The 21,358-nt window shown below is 40.0% G+C and overlaps 1 protein-coding gene across 6 annotated transcripts in view; it reads left to right on the top strand.

Annotated features, from left to right (window-relative positions):
- The window catches only part of TMTC2 (transmembrane O-mannosyltransferase targeting cadherins 2), a 379,315-nt gene that overhangs the window by 227,323 nt on the left and 130,634 nt on the right, over positions 1-21,358 (top strand). For all 6 annotated transcript variants that reach the window (XM_039519666.1, XM_039519664.1, XM_039519661.1 and 3 more), the window contains one exon: positions 17,668-17,782. In XM_039519666.1, the coding sequence (XP_039375600.1) occupies positions 17,668-17,782 (115 nt within the window). The remainder of the gene's footprint in view (positions 1-17,667; positions 17,783-21,358) is intronic.

Genomic DNA, 21,358 nt, shown 5'->3' with positions numbered 1-21,358 from the left:
TTTACGCCCACTACCAGAGGATGTAAAAGCAGATTAGCACAAATGATATTCAGACCCCATGTCTTTGTGTGGCTTTTCATTTGCCCTCCCTTCTATCTCAATAAGACACGAACTCCCACCTTTCCACCCACCATGGTGGAAACAAATGAAATGATGACTGATGTGATTGCAGTATTTGTCTATAATGAGTTTCCAAAACAATTATTTTCAATTATTTATAAGGTTAGAAAATGAGGAGCAATACAGGGGCAGAATTTTCAGTCTTCCACTTCTGTGGCTATACTGTGAATGTGAAGAATCCCTTTAGCTTAATCAGCTTTTTTCTTTAACTGGATGCTCTTACAAGGAACGCTTTTCTTCTAGCTCTCTGAGTACAGGTCTGCAAGACGAGCTGTCATTTATTTTAGTTTTCACAATTCACTATAGGCAAAAAGGCTAGGTAGGTCATTTATGACATTTTTCTTTGGCAGAGTTCTTCTTTCCTTTTTAGTTAAAACATTGGATACTTGTTGACCGAAACAAACCAAGTTATCTCACAAGATACATCTTTTTCTAATGTGAAATGATGAACAAACTTCTAGAGATCAATTATTTTCTAGTAATACCTACTGCACAGTTAAAATGTTTGCCTTTTTAAATAATATTGGTTTGGGAGCGATTGTGTATGTATAACCTGGGAAAACCACTAGAACAAGTCAGATCTTCTTAAAAGACAATCAGTCATTTACATTGTCCTCACAGTACCCCAGAGGACAGGGTCAAGTCTGTTGTCCTCACAGTACTCAGAATACACAGTGCTCAGTACTCAGAGTCTGTATCTTTTCATTTAAATACCCATCGTGAAAAAGGACTATGCAGTAGAGCTGAACAGATTTTTTAGTACCCCAGTTGTTCAGGAAGTTTTCCCTTTGTTGATACCCATGGAAACCGTCTTAATGATGTGATCTTTACTGCTAAGGCTACAGTGAGGGGGCCTTAATCACACAATAGTGTATATATTAATGTGATAAGTTCCGTTAAAACCAATGGGTTCACTTAAGTGAGTAAGTACTCCCTAGGGTAAGTAAAGGCTCCACAGTCTGAGCTGAAATGAGCGAAGTGGTGAGGCCTAAAAGTAATCCCATTTTGTAAGACATTCAAGGCCTACACTCCGTTTGATTGTGCTGATAGCATAGGCGGCAGGTTTGTATAATTTTTGGTGGGGCCCAAAATGGTGGTGCCCCCCCCCCCCCCGTCCCGCTCTGTAAGCCGATATAAAATGAAGCTACAAAGCGTCAGTGCCACAAGATTACAAGGGTCAATTAAAAGTAGAAAGTCAGAAGCAGCACTTGCCTACTTCAATATACAGTATTATATTTTGTTGCACCTGTTGTGATGAATTGGGAATGTTCTTAATATTTTCTCTGAATACTGTGTGGGTGCCTCAGTTTTCCCTGCAAGATGCCAACTGAAGGTGTTGGGGACAAAGAGATCAGGTGGCCTCCCTGTCCGGAAGAGACACAGAGGCCAGAGGAGGGAGTGTCAGTTTGGAGATGGCTGGGGAAATGGGGAGAGACCCAGAACTTGGTTCTGGGCTCCCCACCCCCCCCAAGATGGACCTGACAGAGAGGTTCTGTTTTCTGTACCAACAAGCTCTGTTTAAACTGTGTTCCCGTCATCTAATAAACCTTCTGTTTTACTGTATGGCTGAGAGTCACATCTGACTGCGGAGTTGGGGTGCAGGGCCCTCTGGTTGCCCCAGGACCAGCCTGGGCAGACTCGCTGTGGAAAGTGCATCATGTGGAAGGGCATGCTGAATCCTCCGAGGTCAGACCCAGGAAGGTGTAAGCTTCTTGCCCTGGAGACAGTATGCTCCAAGAGAGGAGGCTCCCCCAGAGTCCTGACTGGCTTTGTATGGAGTTGTTCCAAAGCATCACAGCATCCCCTTCCACACCGTGCACTTCCCAGAAGTCCGCACAGGCACTGACACTCCCTCCTCCGGCCTTTGTCTCTTTTCCAGGCATTAGGAGGCCACCCGATCTCTCTGTTCTCCAACACCTTCAGTTGGCACCTTGCAGGGGAAACTGATTTGGGAGAAATGAAGTAAAAGCTGCCCAAACCGAGCTTGAGCACTCCTGAATTTTGAGGTTTCAAATCTGGAAGGCAGGTGCTGGGGGTGGGAGAGGGCTGTGGGCTCCATGGGGGAGCATGGCAGCAACTGTCTGGAGCTGCACGGAGCCAGACACGCTGGTCTGAGTGGCACAGTAAGCGGTTTGGGGGTTGGAGAAGAGGTAGGGAGTTCTGGGGGGGCAGTCAAGGGACAAGGAGCAGGGGGGGTTGGATGGGGCAGAGGTTCGGAGGGGCAGTCAGGGGACAGGCATCAATTGGATAGGCATGGGAGTCCAGGAGGTTTATCAGGGGACAGGTAGGAGGGTCCTGGGGGGAAGTTGGGTGGGGTCTCAGGAGGGGGCAGTTGGGGACAAGGAGAAGGGAGGCTTAGATAGGGGCTGAGGTCCCAAGGGGCAGTTAGGGGCAGGGGTCTCGGGAGGAGGTAATCGGGGGACAAGGAACAGTGGTGCTTAGATAGGGGGTGGAGGTTCTGGGGGGCAGTTGGGGCAGGGGTCTGGGGAGGGGGCAATCAACGGCCAGGGGCTGGGATTCAAAGGGCTCTGGGCTGCCTGCAACCGTGGGGAGACCAGAGCCCTTTAAATCCCAGCAGCGGCCAGGAGTCAGAGGGCTCTGGGCTGCCCACTGCGGCAGGGAGCCCAGAGCCCTTTAAATCCCAGCCGCGGCCGGGAATCAGAGGGCTCTGGGCTGCCTGCAACCCCGGGCAGCCCAGAGCCCTCTTACTCCCGGCCGCGGCTGGGATTTAAAGGGCTCTGGGCTCCCCGCGGTTGCAGGCAGCCCAGAGCCCTCTGATTCCCGGCCGCGGCTGGATTTAAAAGGCTCTGGGCTCCCTGCCGCGGCGGGCAGCGCAGAGCCCTCTGATTCCCAGCCACGGCTGGGATTTAAAAGGCTCTGGGCTTCCGGCGGCTGCCGGCAGCCCAGAGCAGGGGAGAAACCTAGCTCCAAATATTGCTGGAGCAGAGCCCCTGACTGTGAATATGCCTGGGGCTAAAGCCCCAGGAGCCCATATAAGTTGGCGCCCATGGCTGATAGAACTGCCTTGGAGAAACACTGGAAAGTCAACTTTTTTTTTCCAGCCTAACAAGAGAATTGGGAGTATTAAGCCCTCATGATGAACACAATGAGAAATATCTATGAATAAATGCAAAAACTACACATCTGAATTGCAAACCTTGGAGACAAGGTTGAATCAGTCTTCCAAAATTCTTCAGTTGCTTCAGCAACCACGCTGACGCAGAAATGGACGGCTGTCTGCTGCGTATATATTCGTCCATTCCTCTGGGCCATCATTCCCAAAGTCTTTGACTAGATCAGCAATGATGGGCTGAACAAACAATATAAATGGCACGCTTAGTGGGGAAAAAATAAGTTATGGATGATGAGTCACCAGTATTAGAGTGGATTTGAGCATTAGTGGATGTTGGCTTATATGAAAAATCAGTATATAAAATACATGAAAAAGTTATGAGTGTACAGAAACTATTCATTTATCACATTAAGAAGTAAGAAACAGAATGTTTTTGTTGGCAAGTAACCAACGTGTGCTGAGGAGTTGATCTGAATGTATAAACTAACAAATATTTTTTTAGAACAATTATAGTACCGATAATTGATGTTATGGATACTTTTACAATACATTTTGACAAATGTTATTTGCATTTGGAATTCTGTGGTAAACAGAAATATCCAAGACAAACGAAAATGTTCTGTGTTACATTTGTGAAGTAGATTATGTGAAAAATATTAAACCCATTTTCATATTCAAAGTGCTTTACAAACATTATCTAATTAGTCTTCAGAACACCTTTATGAGGTATCATTGGTAAGGGTGATGTAAAATTATTTAAAATGTGGAACAATAATTACTCTTTTCCACATTGACTCAGTTCAAGACTTTATACATTTCTGCTGAGAACCTTCTTTGACCTTTCTATTCATAAAAGCGGTTTTCTCTCTGGAACTAAATAATTGGTTCTAATAAACTGTGAGTGCTTAAAATCAGGGCTTGAAAAATCCATTCTCCTTTATCAAGTAGTAAGGTATCCTTGAAAGGAAAGGGCCATCAACTGAAGAATCTAACTTTTCAATTAAAAGAAGAACAAAAAAATCTTACCCTGTATGGCTCTGAATATAACCTTCTAAATGTGAACCGTGTAACTAGTGCAATGTTCTCTCCTTTCTGCAAAGAGAACTCCTCCTTGGGTCCCAGTACCCATGTGACACCACATTGAACTCCATGGACCTTGAGGATAATCACCATCCCCGGTGTTTCTTCGTACAGGGTGGGAGCCTCAGTCTAAAGACACGCTGACCTAGGCTATATCTACACAGCACACCACCTGTGGTAGCATGTAGACTATCGGTAGCTACAGGCTGCAGTGAAAAGGTGGCTGTGTTGACACTACGGTGTTTAGCTACACACTGCAGTGAAAGGCTTTGGCTGTGCTCCCTGTGATGGGGAAAGGCTCTGGCAGTTCCCTGATGCAGGAATTTTTCCCTGCAGTGAGGAAAGGCTCTGGCAGCAGGAAACTGCTGGAGCCTTTCCCCGCTGCCTTCACCCAGGACACTACACACTTAAAAATAGCAGTGTAGACAAGGAGGCACTGCTTGAGGGAGTAGAGAGCCATGCAGAGTACATACCTGAGTATATACCCATACGGTTCAGGCATGTTTTTACTCTGCCCACCTAAGCAGTGGCAGAAAAGAATCCTGTGGCACCTTATAGACTAACAGACGTTTTGCAGCATGAGCTTTCGTGGGTGAATACCCACTTCTTCGGATGCAAGCAGTGGAAATTTCCAGGGGCAGGTGTGTATATATAAGCAAGCAAGAAGCAAGCTAGAGATAACGAGGTTAGATCAATCAGGGAGGATGGGGCCCTGTTCCAGCTGCTGAGGTGTGAAAACCAAGGGAGGAGAAACTGGTTCTGTAATTGGCAAGCCATTCACAGTCTTTGTTTAGTCCTAAACTGATGGTGTTAAATTTGCAGATGAACTGGAGCTCAGCAGTTTCTCTTTGGAGTCTGGTCCTAAAGTTTCTTTGCTGTAAGATGGCCACCTTAAAATCTGCTATTGTGTGGCCAGGGAGGTTGAAGTGTTCTCCTACAGGTTTTTGTATATTGCCATTCCTAATGTCTGATTTGTGTCCATTTATCCTTTTCCTTAGAGACTGTCCAGTTTGGCCGATGTACATAGCAGAAGGGCATTGCTGGCATATGATGGCATATATTACATTGGTGGACGTGCAGGTGAATGAACCGGTGATGGTGTGGCTGATCTGGTTAGGTCCTGTGATGGTGTTGCTGGTGTAGATATGTGGGCAGAGTTGGCATCGAGGTTTGTTGCATGGGTTGGTTCCTGAGCTAGAGTTACTATGGTGCGGTGTGCAGTTGTTGGTGAGAATATGCTTCAGGTTGGCAGGTTGTCTGTGGGCGAGGACTGGCCTGCCACCCAAGGCCTGTGAAAGTGTGGGATCATTGTCCAGGATGGGCTGTAGATCCCTGATGATGCGTTGGAGGGGTTTGAGCTGGGGACTGTATGTGATGGCCAGTGGAGTCCTGTTGGTTTCTTTCTTGGGTTTGTCTTGCAGTAGGAGGCTTCTGGGTACACGTCTGGCTCTGTTGATCTGTTTCCTTATTTCCTCGTGTGGGTACTGTAGTCTTGAGAATGCTTGGTGGAGATTTTCTAGGTGTTGGTCTCTGTCTGCGGGGTTAGAGCAGATACGGTTGTACCTCAGTGCTTGGCTGTAGACAATGGATCTTGTGGTGTGCCCGGGATGGAAGCTGGAGGCATGAAGGTAGGCATAGCGGTCAGCAGGTTTTCGGTATAGGGTGGTGTTAATGTGACCACCACTTATTTGCACCGTGGTGTCTAGGAAGTGGACCTCCCGTGTAGATAGGTCCAGGCTGAGGTTGATGGAGGGGTGGAAGCTGTTGAAATCATGGTGAAATTTTTCCAGAGTCTCCTTCCCATGGGTCCAGATGATGAAGATGTCATCAATGTAGCGTAGGTAGAGAAGGGGCGTGAGTGGACGGGAGCTGAGGAAGCGTTGTTCCAGGTCGGCCATAAAAATATTGGCATATTGTGGGGCCATGCGGGTGCCCATAGCGGTGCCACTGATCTGGAGATATATATTGTCATTAAATTTGAAATAGTTGTGTGTGAGGATAAAGGCACAGAGCTCAGCAACCAGTTGTGCTGTGGCATCATCAGGGATACTGTTCCTGACAGCTTGTATTCCATCAGTGTGTGGGATGTTTGTGTAGAGAGCCTCTACATCCATGGTGGCTAGGATGGTGTTTTCTGGAAGGTCACCAATGCATTGTAGTTTCCTCAGGAAATCAGTGGTGTCATGGAGATAGCTGGGAGTGCTGGTAACATAGGGTCTGAGTAGAGAGTCCACATATCCAGACAGTCCTTCAGTGAGAGTTCCAATGCCAGAGATGATGGGGCGTCCAGGATTTCCGGGTTTGTGGATCTTGGGTAGTAGATAGAATAACCCTGGTTGGGGCTCTAAGGGTATGTTGATTTGTTCTGGTGTTAGTGTAGGGAGTGTCCTGAGTAGATGGTGCAGTTTCTTAGTGTATTCCTCAGCGGGATCTGAGGGAAGTAGCCTGTAAAATTTGGTATTTGAGAGTTGTCTGGCGGCCTCCTTTTGGTAGTCAGACCTGTTCTGTTAGTCTATAAGGTGCCACAGGATTATTTTCTGCTTCTACAGAACCAGACTAACACGGCTACCCCTCTGATACTTGACACCTAAGCAGTGCTACACTGTTACATTGCTATTTATACCCAGGCTTTGGGGGCATGTAGCATACACCCTCCCAAAAGCAGTGTGCAGTGTAGATGTGCCTCTAATGTAGTTGTTTGTGCTTGGACTTTTAACAAGCTACAATAGAGGGAAAATTCCCCAGAGACTTGTGAGCTTTTACTACAGCTTTTCATAATGTATACTACCCCAGCCCCATCCAACAGCGATTAGGGCTACATAGGTATCTAAACAGATAACAGCAGAGATGCAGGCACTAATATGATTCATCTAGCTGAAATAAAGGACTAAGCTATAACTAGACTAGCTTTTTTGGACCTCATGTTACAGTACTATCTGTGCCTGTCACTAATATTGCTTTAACCTTCTCTCCTCTATTTCAAAAAGAGTGTTCATCTCCAGCCCATCATAGGTCAGAATCATAATTTATATATATTTGGGTGTATAAAGAGTACATATTTCACTATGTGTATTTCAGTAGTATCTAGAAGCCCCATTCTGCTGGGCATTCTACAAAGATGTAGTGAGAACCAACCCCTAACCAAAAAAGCTAACAATCAAAATAGCAAAAACAAAGGATGTGAAGAGAAACAAGAGGTACAGACAGTTCAAGTGACTTTTTCAAGGTCACATAACAGATCAGTAGCAAAACTGTGAATACCAGACTAGTGCCTTATCCGTAAGCCCCTTCATTTTCATTTTAAGTGAAAAAATCCTGGGTTTTATACAAACTAATATTATTTTTTTTCTGATTTTTCACCCTACTTTTGTATCATTCAGATATTTAAACAATAACTTGTTTTATTAGGAAAATACAACACATTGCATGAGATAAATAGATAGATATTACAAGAATACATTAGTCTGTGTGTATATGCAAAGATGCCTCTTGAAGTAAGGCTATGGATTAGTCTAGAAGATACCCACAGTAAACAAAACAGTGACGCACACAAGCTCTGAAATGTACTGATGATTGTCACACCCACCACATACACATTTCACACTGTTGGTAGATAACAGTCTAAAGATCTGACACACTAAAATGGGAAGAAAACAAAAATCTGTATCAGAACATGTTTCAGAACACAAGTATTAGAAGTCAAAAAAAAAAAAACAGGAGAAAAAGGTGATGCTGAATGTATGTGCTGCAAAGGTGTGGACCAATTATTAAATGTAAATATTTATTGGCCAATAGTTCTGAGTCTACAACAGTAAACTGTTTATTCAAATGAAAAGTTTTATTTGGGGATTAGATATATTGTTTTCTTAAACTCATAAGTGTCACTGTGTTTTGAGTTCTGTTTTAGTTCTGCAGCAAACCACATTGAATTTCATTTATCAAAACATTAATTTATCAAATATTTTCCCCACAGTCCTTTCATTCTCCAAAATAAACCCTGATATTTACCCACAAAAATTATTAATAACTTTTTTCACTGATTTTTTTCACCTGTTTTTGTTGTTGTAGCAATAAACACTGATAAATTCCCAGGAAAAATTAAATAAAATAAAAACTGAAAAGGAAGGGCCCTACTTATGTTAGACGGCACTCACATTACAAGAGCGGATGTTCAATCTATTGTGGAATAATTGAAATGTACAAATGAGAAAAAAGTGAAGCTTTCTGCACTTGCTACAGACTAGAGTAACTGTGTGCTTTTATTGATGCCTACTGTACTGTCAGCTTTATTCTATTAATTTTCATTATAACCTTCAAAATAAATTTCTAATGGTATTCTAATGGACTATCTAAGGTGAAGTACATTTTTCCAACCTTTTAATAGACAATTTCAGAGAAATAGTAAAGTGGACATTTTGCAAAAAAACCAGGAGTACTTGTGGCACCTTAAAGACTAACAAATTTATTTAAGCATGAGCTTTCGTGAGCTACAGCTCACTTCTTCGGATGCATAGAATGGAACACACAGACAGGGGATATTTATACATACAGAGAACATGAAAAGGTGGAAGTATGCATACCAACAGGCAGAGTCTAATCAATTGAGATGAGCTATCGTTAGCAGGAGGAAAAAAACTTTTTGAAGTGATAATTAAGATGGCCCATAGAAGGTGTGAGGAGAACTTAACATAGGGAAATAGATTCAATTGGTGTAATGACCCAACCATTCCCAGTCTTTGTTTAACCCACAGTTAATAGTGTCTAGTTTGCATATTAATTCAAGTTCAGCAGTTTCTCTTTGGAGTCTGTTTTTGAAGTTTTTTTGTTGCAAAATTGCCACCTTCAAGTCTGTCACTGAGTGGTTAGAGAGGTTGAAGTGTTCTCCCACTGGATTTTGAATGTTATGATTCCTGATGTCAGTTTTGTGTCCATTTATTCTTTTGCGTAGAGACTGTCCGGTTTGGCCAATGTACATGGCAGAGGGGCATTGCTGGCACATGATGGCATATATCACGTTGGTAGATGTGCAGGTGTATGAGCCCCTGATGGCGTGTCTGATGTGATTAGGTCCTATGATGGTGTCACTTGAATGGATATGTGGACAGAGCTGGCATCGGGCTTTGTTGCAAGGATAGGTTCCTGGGTTAGTGTTTATGTTGTATGGTGTGCGGTTGCTGGTGAGTATTTGCTTCAGGTTGGGAGGCTGTCTATAAGCGAGGACTGGCTTGTCTCCCAAGATCTGTGAGAGTGAGGGATCATCTCTAAGGATAGGTTGTAAATCTTTGATGATGCGCTGGAGAGGTTTTAGTTGGGGGCTGTAGGTGATGGCTAGTGGTGTTCTGTTATTTTCTTTTTTAGGCCTGTCCTGTAGTAGGTGGCTTCTGGGTACTCTTCTGGCTCTGTCAATCTGTCAATGGTTCGTTTTAAATATCATGCAATATTCAGTCTAGAAAAATACTGAGGATGAATGGAAAAATATAATAAAACCAAAACTTCTTGCATTTGCTGCTGTTTGCTTCAGGGAGGTGAGAATTGTACCACTGTACCTTACTTGTCACGTTTTTCATTGTGACAGGGTTCAGAGCAGTAGCCGTGTTAGTCTGTATCAGCAAAAACAATGAGGAGTCCTTGTGGCACCTTAGAGACGAACAAATTTATTTGGGCATAAGCTTTCGTGGCCACTTCCACCTTAATTGAATTGGCTCGTTAGCACTGATCCCCCACTTGGTAAGGCAACTCCCATCATTTCATGTGCTAGAATATATATTCTGCTTACGGTATTTTTCACTCCATGCATCTGATGAAGTGGGTTTTAGCCCACGAAAGCTTATGCCCAAATAAATTTGCTAGTCTCTAAGGTGCCACAGGGACTCCTAGTTGTTTTTATTGTGGTGATACTGCCACAGGCTGTAAAGTGCTAGCATGTACATTTATAATTTATATCTTATTTATTACTACTGTACAATTATAATTTATAGTGCAGTGTGAAAAGATGTTAAGAACAGATGGTAAAAAAATTGACATACACTTGAATTTTAGACTGTCATGCTCTAGGAATTCAGTGCACATAAAAGTTAATAGCAAAGGAGATTTTTTTTGTTTAGTCTTTTTGTATTTTATACTTTAAAATTTTCTAAGTGAATTTAGTACTCACCTAAGATGCAGGGTTGATAGCCCTATAAACTGTACTTTTAGAACAGACATAAAATGGGCAGGGCCAGTGTGAGCTTCCCCAACACTGACCTGGATTGGTCAGTCTGCAGTCATGCACTATACTGATCACCAATGTCTCTCTGTTGAAACAACCAGCTGGGTACTATCTAACTATCTATTTTTTTAAACTGTTGACCCCATTCTACTAAGAACTAGATAGACACAACTCATTTCAGAAAAGCCACTGACTAATCCAGTGGATGGTCCCAACTCTTAGTCACTACCAGCCAGGGTGAGATTTGAACCCAAGAGAACCTCCCATTTCCCAATTCATCCGAAAGCATTTAATCAACATAACAATATGTAAACTATACCAAGCAATAATTCTGTCTACCACTGAAATGCTGTCACCTCTGGAGCTAGACAGGCTGTTTAATAGTTCACAGGAGCAATACTTTAGGACAGGAAGGATAGCATATCCAATTGAAACTACAGGCGGAATTTAGTTCAGTTTCCATGCACCAGGATTAAAAGGTGCCATGCTTTCTTACAAAACCTGCCATGAGGTTTCTAAAATTCTCAAGTGCCTAAGACATAAGAAAAAATATATCTAAAAGATAATACCTGCAGCTACAGCGTTCTTCTTCAATACCGTTTTTCTGCATCAGTTCAGATTTGACTTGGAAGAGTTCCACCTACTGAATCAACATTAGCACAGATTTTTTTGGTTTAGTTGCATCCTTTAAGATGTAAAATGATAGATTTTGTATCATGTTGCAAAGGCACCTTTTTTGGTTTTATTCTCTTACATAACAGGTTCAGAAGACAGTAAAACCGCAAACTTTGGAACTCCTAAAATGTAAAAATCTGCTCCGGTAGAGAAAGTACACCTTGGCCAACCTTAGATAATTTATTAGTGCACGTTGTGCAGAGTAATTTAATTTCCAAAATGTATATATCTCAAATCTACCAAGGGCTAGTTTACAGTTCAATTTTGGAAAGAAAAGCAAATGTAAAATCAATTTTGACAGCATTGTAAAAACCTGAAACAGGTATCTGTACAGGAAAAGGATAAAACAAAAAACATTCCATTAAATTTGCAACAATAGCTCACGCCATGTAACCACTAGCAACAGAGATAACAGCTTCTTGAATTTTTTTTTTTTTTAAATAATTCAAGTGGGATTATACATCACAAGGGTTGGGAATTTTTCAACAAAACTCTTTGGAAAATGCAGACTCATCAAAATTGAAACTGGAAATTTGCCAAGGTTGATAAAACTTCAGCGAAAGAATACTCCCTACCCCAGTGGCTGTTCTGAGGTGGGTCTCTCTCTATCTCTCCTGTTGGAGCTGTTACACTTGGCATAAATAATTAAATATTCATTGGTCCGGAGGAGGGGGGGGAAGAGAGAGAGAGAAACTGACTCAATATAGCCCAATATAGTGGTCAGGGCAGTCATCTGGGATGTGAAAGGCAGATTCAAGTCCCTTTATTTAAGCCTAATTTAATGGTTTCCATTTTGCAAATTAATTCCAATTCAGCAGTCTCTCGTTGGAGTCTGTTTTTGAAGTGTTTTTATTGTAATATTGCAACTTTTAGGTCTGTAATCTAGTGTCCAGGGAGATTGAAGTGTTGTCTGAATGTCTCCCCAGAACCTCCTTTTTTTTTTGCTCACACTTTCCTATCTAGAAGCAGTTTTGAGGACAGGAAGCTATTGGCTAAATTTCAAAAATTAGCAGTTGTGCTGTCATCACCAAAAATTACGGACTTTTATTTGGCCTACAAAGTGCAATATGCTGTCATCTCTGAAATTTGTTATGAAAATGCAAAGTCAAAGTCCACAATGGCATTGTATTCACTCCATTTCTTGAAGACTGGTAAGGAGAGCTGGTGGTATAGAGAATAGGAACAGGAGAGAATCTAACCCCAAACAGTAACTATTAATTTCACAAATTAAAAGCAAGTCAGAAAGGCACAAAACTGGAACATCTGTTTAGAAGTGTACTTCTGCCAATTTAATTTTTTCCCCATGAAGCAGAGTTCTTAGTTTGATGGACTGCTGAGAGGATGATCTATTACAAACTTCTACGACTGTTCTTTAATTAGTTTGGTTACTTTTGGGGCAGTTTATCAGTGTCATCCAAGCAGTAATCTAGGTCACATTTTTGTCATCTTCATCAATTTCTGCACTGAAACATATTTTATGAATGACTCCTGTATCCATAAGGTCAGAATAACACAGAATAAAATATTAGTAAATTATGGATGTGCATATGCATATAGTTGATTACTTTTAATGTTAGGTTTTTCAGTGCTATGTATTATCGATGTAAAAATATTTTTTAATCCCTTCTGATTATCAAAATGTAGAATATGGCCTGTGGTTTAATGCATTCTGAAAAGCAGTATTTTCTCAGCTGTATTACCACAAACAGTATACCAGTCTGCTTCATTGTCACATCCTAAGTTTTGTTTTTTTCCCTTCCTCCATTTCGTAGAAGTAGTTTGATGACAGATTCTAATTTGTGCCAAGAAGCTATACATTCTAAAAAGAGTTCAGTAACAACTTCTCAACCTTCTCTTTATCTCAGCTGTTCTAATGCAGATTTACTTGCGAATCCTCATTTCTGACTGTCGGTTAGCTCCTTTGTCATGAATATTTTCTAAAAATCTTTTTTAATAAGACAACTGAATCTGAATCAGCTGGTCTAAATTTATTATTTTGTAGATTGCTTTTCTCTGAAATTTTAATTTTGTTCCTTGGTTATTCTCATTTTGCTGGAGTAATAATGCAAATGTAACTGGCAATACAGAAGAAGGAAAAAGGGTTGTTGACAGGAAGATATTTAACTTGCATTTGAATTATGCAAGCAAGAAAGAAATGAAAATGAAAATCCAATTCTGTGATTTATTTTGTGAAATATGCTTCTTGAATTCTGGCTCATTAGTTACAGCTAAAACAAATTTTGCCATCATATGTTCTTTCCAGAGAAAACCAGAGTAATTGACATGAATAGGCCTTTCCCAGAATAGTTAGCCCTGGATCCTTGAGTTTGAAGGGACTGCTTACTCATACACAAAGTTAAGCACGTTCCTAAATTTTCAGGATTAGTTCTTAACTTGGTAAATATTTTCATCTTCAAACTGAAATTTCCCATGTTTGTTTTTCAGTCTGAGAGCAATTTTAAAAAAGAAAAGAGAAAATTTGACCAAAATCATACCTCCATTTTAATGTATGAAGAGAACTGAAAAATCCTTTTGGTGTTTTTTTAAGGCACAGTTGTAGCACATGAGCTATTTGGGGTCAACACTATGCAAGTTTGTTATGAACATTGTTGCTAGGTTACACATATGTCATTTTGTGGTCTATTTAAAATCTATTTTGATTTGGCCAAATTGTATGCATTTTTTAAAATTTCATTCCCTTTGGGGGCACTGTTTTTCTAAATGCTTTTTATACAACCTGGCAATGGTTTATTGGCTCAGAATGCATACAGATGTAAGTTGAATGGAAATTCTTGTTCAAAATATTATTTCTCAAACTTCTTTTGGCTCTGTCAATGTGTATTGAACATAATCTGAGGATATCTGTATGCAGGGAGGCAGAACTTTGAATACTCTGTGTGAAGATGTGTATAATACATGACTGTAACTGCCTCTTTTATGTGTATGCATAATAGCATCTTAATATGCTATTTTTTCTACAAGATGCTACCTGTTTCAGTGTAGGGCTCCAGTGAGGGGTTGGTCCACAGTGAATGGAGAAGGGGACCATACATTGAAGAATTAGGATAAAAAAGTAAATATTTAAACAGTTTCCCCATTCTCTGCACACCATTCAGTCCCTGCACTGAACAAGGAAAGGCTCCTATGGGAAAATGCCATCTTGTAATTAAAGAGTGAATCATAACATATACGCACTTCAGCGCCTCCTGAATTTTGAGTGTTTTACTGTGCAATGCTAATTTTCCTTTATTATTTTGCATTATAAAAGTTACTAGAATAAAGTTCATTTACCAATTTAAAACTTCAGAGTCATTAATCCAATTGCCTTCACATTTAATATGAGGACTCTTCCTCTTTGAATTCTAGCCATGTGCAAAGTTTGAAGTTGAATGCCAAAAAGATGTTCAGAGACACACAGAAATGTGTGTATAGTCACATGTATGTGTACAATTAATTAACTTTTGTTTCTCAACCTTGCATACTCAAATAGTTTAACTGATTTTCTTACAACTTTGCAAAAAAAAAAATGTGCGGACACAAAGCATTAAAAGTTGAGTGAATAAAAATGTGGTTTAGAATGTAAATACCCTAACAGTTGCTAGCGTGGGTGTACTAATCACCTGAATGTTATGTTTTGCTATACCTCTGTTACATTCTAGGGGAATTGTTGTCACTCTTCTCCATATCATGGCCTCTCTTCCATCTAGTCTAAGGGCTTGTCTACACTACCCGCTGTATCAGCGGGCAGCGATCAATCCAGTGGGGGTCGATTTATCACATCTAGTATAGATGCAATAAATCAACTGCTGAGCACTCTCCCATCGACTCCAGTACTCCACCAGAATGAGGAGCGCAAGCGGAGTCAACAGGAGAGCGTCAGCTGTCGATTTACCGAGTGAAGACACTATGGTAAGTAGATCTAAGTACGTTAACTTTAGCTACGCTATTCACATAGCTGAAGTTGTGTATCTTAGATCGATCCTGTGCGGTAGTGTAGACAAGCCCTAAACCTCCTTCTCTGACCATTTGCTAACATAGGAATAGTAGGTCCTGACTGATACCTGTTCACAACCCTCTGAGAGTTTGACCTCCAGGATAAGGACTCATGTCCTAAGGCATCATCTCTGTTACTTAAATGTACATACTGAGCCACCAGATCATAGAATATCAGGGTTGGAAGGGACCTCAGGAGATCATCTAGTCCAACCCCCTGCTCAAAGCAGGACAAATACCCCAGTTCCTTAAATGGACCCCTCAAGGATTGAACTCACAACCCTGGGTTAAGCAGGCCAATGCTCAAACCAGATCATGTTCAACTAGTTCTGTATGTAAAATGCAGTAAACATTGACAGGAAACAATACCGTATTCAATATTCCATTGCAAAAGTAAAATAAAAACTGGGACTCCAATCCCCATTTGTGTTGCTTGTGAGATTCACTTTTCCTTGGTCCCATCATTGCCCCATTCCATCACATTATGTTAACTTGATGATAGTTAGCATTTAATGATAGTTCTTCAACGACAAATAATGCAAAAGACAAAATGTGCTAAGTATAAATATAAAACAATTGTCAAGCAGAGACCCAGATTTTGACCTATGTTAAAAACCTGGGGATTCTAACTCTGTATGCTTTAATATGCATATTGGCTTGCTTAAAAGCAATAAATTGCTCTCTGCTACTATTCATGTAGTACAATGGGGCACAATCAAAGGGACTGTTTAATGCCTGTGCAATATTGGGCTCCTATTTCCCCTTAAGCAAAGTTGATATTGGTTTCAGTATTTGCCAATTTTAAAGCCCTTATACAAAGAAGCTATAACAGTGGACCATGCGTAAATTTATTAGCTGGATTATTGCCCTCTGTATAGGGACAGTTGTTGGGATGGTTTGGCAGAAGATCATTCTGTTTGGCAGGATGTTGTTTGCCTCATAAGCTCATGGTAAATTAGTCTATTATTCTGCTATGGGAGAATTAGGGGAGTAAAATCTAGATACTATTTATGTAGGACCTACAACTTCTGCAATGCAGAGCCAAGCATCAAGAGACAGTATATTAACAAGTCTTGTTCTCTGTATTCTGCTGACGTCTGTAATGTTTGGTATATAGTAAAGCGATAAACCAGTCAGAGCCACAGATGTCTTGTACTTCTAAAATGTTTATCAAGTGTAAAAAGACATGTCCTGTAGGGAATGAAATTGTACGGTGAGGTGTCTGAAATATATACATAGAGTAAAAACCAAAACTTAAGGGAGAGTAGGGGGAATATTTTAGCACATATGTTTTGTTAGAGAATGATGGTGCTTTTGCAGCTTTAGTAGTTCTAGTTACTTAGGAGATAAATAAGATTTGTTGTGTTAATGCTCTTTAAATGAAATGCTAAGCAAAAACGAAATAACACATGAAGGAGAGAGTCTCCCTTCTCAGAGAAATATCCATTTTTGTTTTGGCACCTGTATGAAAAGCTATATGTGCAATTGGGGAGACAGCAATTGTGGTTTTGTTTTCATGGATGCCTTTAGATTTTCTTCCTTTAGTGGTTCACAGCAGTGATGTTATGCATACTGCTGCTAAGTTTATTCTGCTGAGAGGAAAATGCTGTGCTTGCTGCTGTTTTCATCTTTGGCTGGGTACTTTTGCAGCAGACCTCAACAGCTTGACATCAATGTACTTTATTTAAAAAAAAAGTATCTGCAATAATTACTAGTTTCTTTATTTGTGCTATGTGAAAACTGTATTGCAATATTGTCTATGAAAGATGCCTACAGTACCAGAATTAGTTGTACTGCTTAGGTATCAGAGGTGCTAAGTAAAATATTGTTGTGGGGGTGCGGTGAGCCACACTTCCAAATGACTGTCTGCAGAGCTTCAAATACATTTTACTTCAAAATATTTTACGATGGGCTATAAAAGCCCATTATATAGTGTAAAATTTTGTGAGGCAAAGAACCACATGTTCCTTTCAACTAGAAAATACTTTTAACCAATCTGTGTAGCATGTTAGAATCTGTGTTGCATGCCTCTGATCTTGTTAGTTGCCTAACCTTCACTTCAATTGCTGTGTCATTTATCAGCTTTCATATTCTAGGGAGATCTGTGTTTAGAGTAGACAGGTATACAACAAGCTTCAACCATGAAGGCCCCCTGGCCATACACATAAACTGGGAGGGTTATTATTTTAGGATGATTTCATATAAAATATCCCTTGCCCTCCAGTAGAGCAAGCCCTTTTAGTAAAGATTTGTGATACAATTTATTTTTAAACACCATCTTTCTTCAAATGTGACAACTATACCGAATTCATGAAGATCATTGCTATTGAACTTGTCTCCCAGTAAGATGAAACGATAGAGTAACGGAAAAAAATTCTAACACACATGCACGCGCACACACACACACAAAGATTCTCTGTGGGTTTTCTCTCCCAATGGAACTTCCTGATGTTCAAATACTATGGCATGTATAATTCGATTGTAACTGTTTCTGAATACTGCTTTCTCCTCTTGGCAGCATGGGGTAACCTTGGAAATGTTCTCAAGAGCCAGAGCAAGATTTCTGAAGCTGAAAGCGCCTATAGAAATGCCTTGTATTACCGCAGCAACATGGCTGATATGCTTTATAATTTGTAAGTATGCATGGCTTTTCCTGGGTTGGTTCATCTGTGAAACCTGCTGTGAAGGGGGCTATTGATTTAATTGTTGGAAATGGAGATGATGTTAGCTCTGGCTTTTTTGTAATCCTTTTAATTAATCTTGCTCCTTAAACTATGGGTGGAAAGGGCTGCTTTTTGTTTTCATCCATATTATCAGATATCCATGTACTGGTGCTCTGTTTTGATGGGAGCAAGTATAGAAACTGGGGATCCATGTAGCCTAAACACATGGCTCTGGTCTGAAGAAAAATATACAAATCTATGTGCTCACTGGAAATCCACTGAGCAAGGTTCTGATATTCAAGTCAGTAATGCCAGCATCATATCCAAATTTCTGATCTCCACTAAAATATAAACACACCGATCCACACTTGTGGGGTCTTTTTTTTGTTTTGTTGGGTTTTCTTTTGTTTTTGTTTTTTTTAAATATTACTGTAAGGCCAAGATATGGACATTGTCTAGTATAAACCAACAATATCTGGTCAGAGTCTGAGGAGTCTGCTATGTCAAAATAGCTTAGTATTTTCTTGTCCCTAAATGATTGATATGGATAGCAGCACATACATGCAGAAAGGTCCCTTATTCCAATTTGTATGTGTTGGTACGTGTGTGGGAGCATAAATAAAATGAAAAGTTGAATGACAACAATATGGCAGAGAGGTTATTTCTGACTCATTAATCCTTTTAGATAATAAACAGCCTCACCATAGTACAAGCTTATTAGGTAACATCTTGAGCAACTGAAGTGTGATCATACTGTGTAATGTGGCAGTGAAAATATGGCATTGTGGAGGTTCTATGTTTGTGTCTCATGTACTTCCAGCTCAAATTTGCTCAGTACACAAGCTTACTTTTTTTTTTTTTTTAAAACTGCCAATGTATCCTGCTATCTCAAAGTCAAGCTGAATATTGTCTTGTGCATCATCACCTACAATACTGAAGGTCAACTATTCAGTTTCACTGTGCGTGAGGCAGATCAGAATCCAGCTAATGCCATTGACTACATAGCATGAACAGGAGTGAAAAAATAATAATAACTTGTTTAAATCAGAAAAATAGGTAGGTGAGAACAAGAATACACACAAGAAGCAAATCTGAATAAGGAGGTCCTTTTTGTACAAAAGCATTGTTCTAACTATAACTGTACTTTAAAAAAAAATTACAAAGCTCAGGAATCTCATTCCCACAAAATTCTAGTCCATTGATTCACTAAAAGTAAACTTGGCAATTGCCAGGATAAATACAATGGAAACTTAGCTCCACTTTTTCAAAATAGGTTAGTGAGGTCCTGGTATTGCTATAATTTATGTACCAAAATTAAGCATGATTTTCTTCTAACTGTAGGCTGTTCATGTAATGTGGGTGGAGTTAAGGTTGCACAAGAGTTCTCAAAGGGTCATTTTCAGATGCTTCTAACTTTGTCCAGTATATGCCTTTTTGGCTGAAGCTTAGCATATTTGTTCTCAGCAAAAACAAGATTTTTTATTTATTTATTTATTTTATACAGGGAAAGAGTTTGAGCAAACATAGTTCATCCATTTTTTAAGAAGAAGCAAATGGAAGAAAATATACCAACCTTTCTTATCACTTTTTAAGAAATAGCTCCTGCATCTGAGCAGGAGAAATTTGGCAAGGATGATGGTCCCTAACTTGCAGACATATCTTTTGGTGGTTGGGTGAAAATTGGTTTTGCTTGGATTGAATTATGATTTTTACAACCATATTTGTTCATGTGTACTGTTTTTCCTATTCAATTGACACCCTTCCAGCACAACACTGGTAGTGAACTACATGCATATGTAAGTTGAATAGAGATTTCCAGTTTCTTGGTATTCCATTGGATTGACGTGTGTGTAAGAAAGTGAACTGAAATTTCAGTTTGAATATGTAGGACTGTGCAAGTAGAAGAAGGAAAAGCTCATCTGAAGCACAGCCTTCCTTCATACAGTGCCTATATGTGCATGTGCAAGGCCACTAAGGCCAACAAGTGAGGATTCTACTGCTGTTTAGCATACAGTTACACGCGAAGGAATCCCTTTTTGTCTTTATTTTCTTTAAAAAGGAAAACAAATAAAACCTATGCAATTCCATACAAAAATAACTTTTCATTAAAGTTAAAGATTGCAGAGAGAAGCATTAAAGTGGAATATAAAGCATGAATATTGCTGGACAAAGTTAATTCTCTCCCCTTTTGTGTGTGTGTTCTGGTAGTCTTTGGTCACATAGTCTCATAATCTAATTTGTTAGACATCCACTTCATTCAGTGTGCAAGTTGGACCATGAATGAGGCACGAGTTCACAAACAGAACAATGAGGTTAAGCATAAATACTGAACAGCAGCCTCATTCCCTAGGTACATTCTGGTCATGAAATTAGTCAAGAACTTTATAGGGGAAATACTCTGTAGTCCCGTAATTGAAGGCTTTTGAGTACTTCCCTTTATAATCATAACGTTCTTTTAATGTAGCTTTTGATAGAGTTAAACTACAACCTGGCCATTACAGATTTCCAATGGATTATGAATGGAGGGAGTAGATTCAATACATTAAGTAAAATACCTTGACAGTGTGTCTCTATTTAAAATAATTAAATTTTAAAACATATTGCATTACCTGGCAATTATCTTTTTACAGGTTAATACCAAAGGAATTTAGAAAAACGGCTTTCTAATAAAATACTATATTCTTGAGGCATAAAAGATAAAAATTTGCAGCTTCTGAAACTGTTATGTCATAATATTGCCATAGGCAATAGCGCTTTTGCAATCCATTGGGCAGAAAAGAAAGAAACCTCAAATTTCTAAAGCCTGTAACATTTCAGTATTACTTACACAAATTTACAAAACAGTAAACTGAATTTCCAGGTAAGAGCAGAAACACATTTTATTAGATGAATATTATAGGTTGTGTCTTGGTAAATACCACTGCATGAGGCATCATACTTAAGAGGAATTTGTTCCTCACTAATTTAGAGTTTATAGTAATTATATCATCCTCATTCAAAGCCTTGCCTAATTCTGAGCGTGTCATTTGCTCTATGGCGTCTGCAGTTGATTGAACAGCATAGTTATATAACCCTTGAATAATTTCTAAACTGTTAACGAACAGCTGACTACTTACTTTGAACATATAACAATATATTCTCTTTTATTACTACTTTTATGGAATTATATGGGAGTGAGCATGGAGCAAGGTGGGGAAATTAGTATCCGCTACCAGTCACATTTGTTGCAGAGCCCCAATTATTTCAATAAGTGAACAGAGCTTGCCAAATTTCAGTTTACAGGTTGGATATCTTCACTGTCCTACCCACCACTATATGAGCCTTCATATTACTAGGAATACATTCGGTTGTGAGCACTCAACTTTTACACCTGTAACCCTCCTCTCTTTCCTGGGTTACTCGGGAGCAGGCAACACTCACCTGTGTAGCTGGGATTCTGATGTTGTCGACATTAAAGGAGATTCTGAATATCTCAGAGATGATGATGGATAAGAGGGAATCCTCTATCCAACCCTCTGCTGCAGTCCCTTTATTCCTAAAGGAAGT

The sequence above is a fragment of the Mauremys reevesii genome, linkage group 1, assembly GCF_016161935.1.
Source record: "Mauremys reevesii isolate NIE-2019 linkage group 1, ASM1616193v1, whole genome shotgun sequence".
Classification (NCBI taxonomy): domain Eukaryota; kingdom Metazoa; phylum Chordata; order Testudines; family Geoemydidae; genus Mauremys; species Mauremys reevesii.
This window is presented reverse-complemented; position numbering and strand designations above follow the sequence as displayed.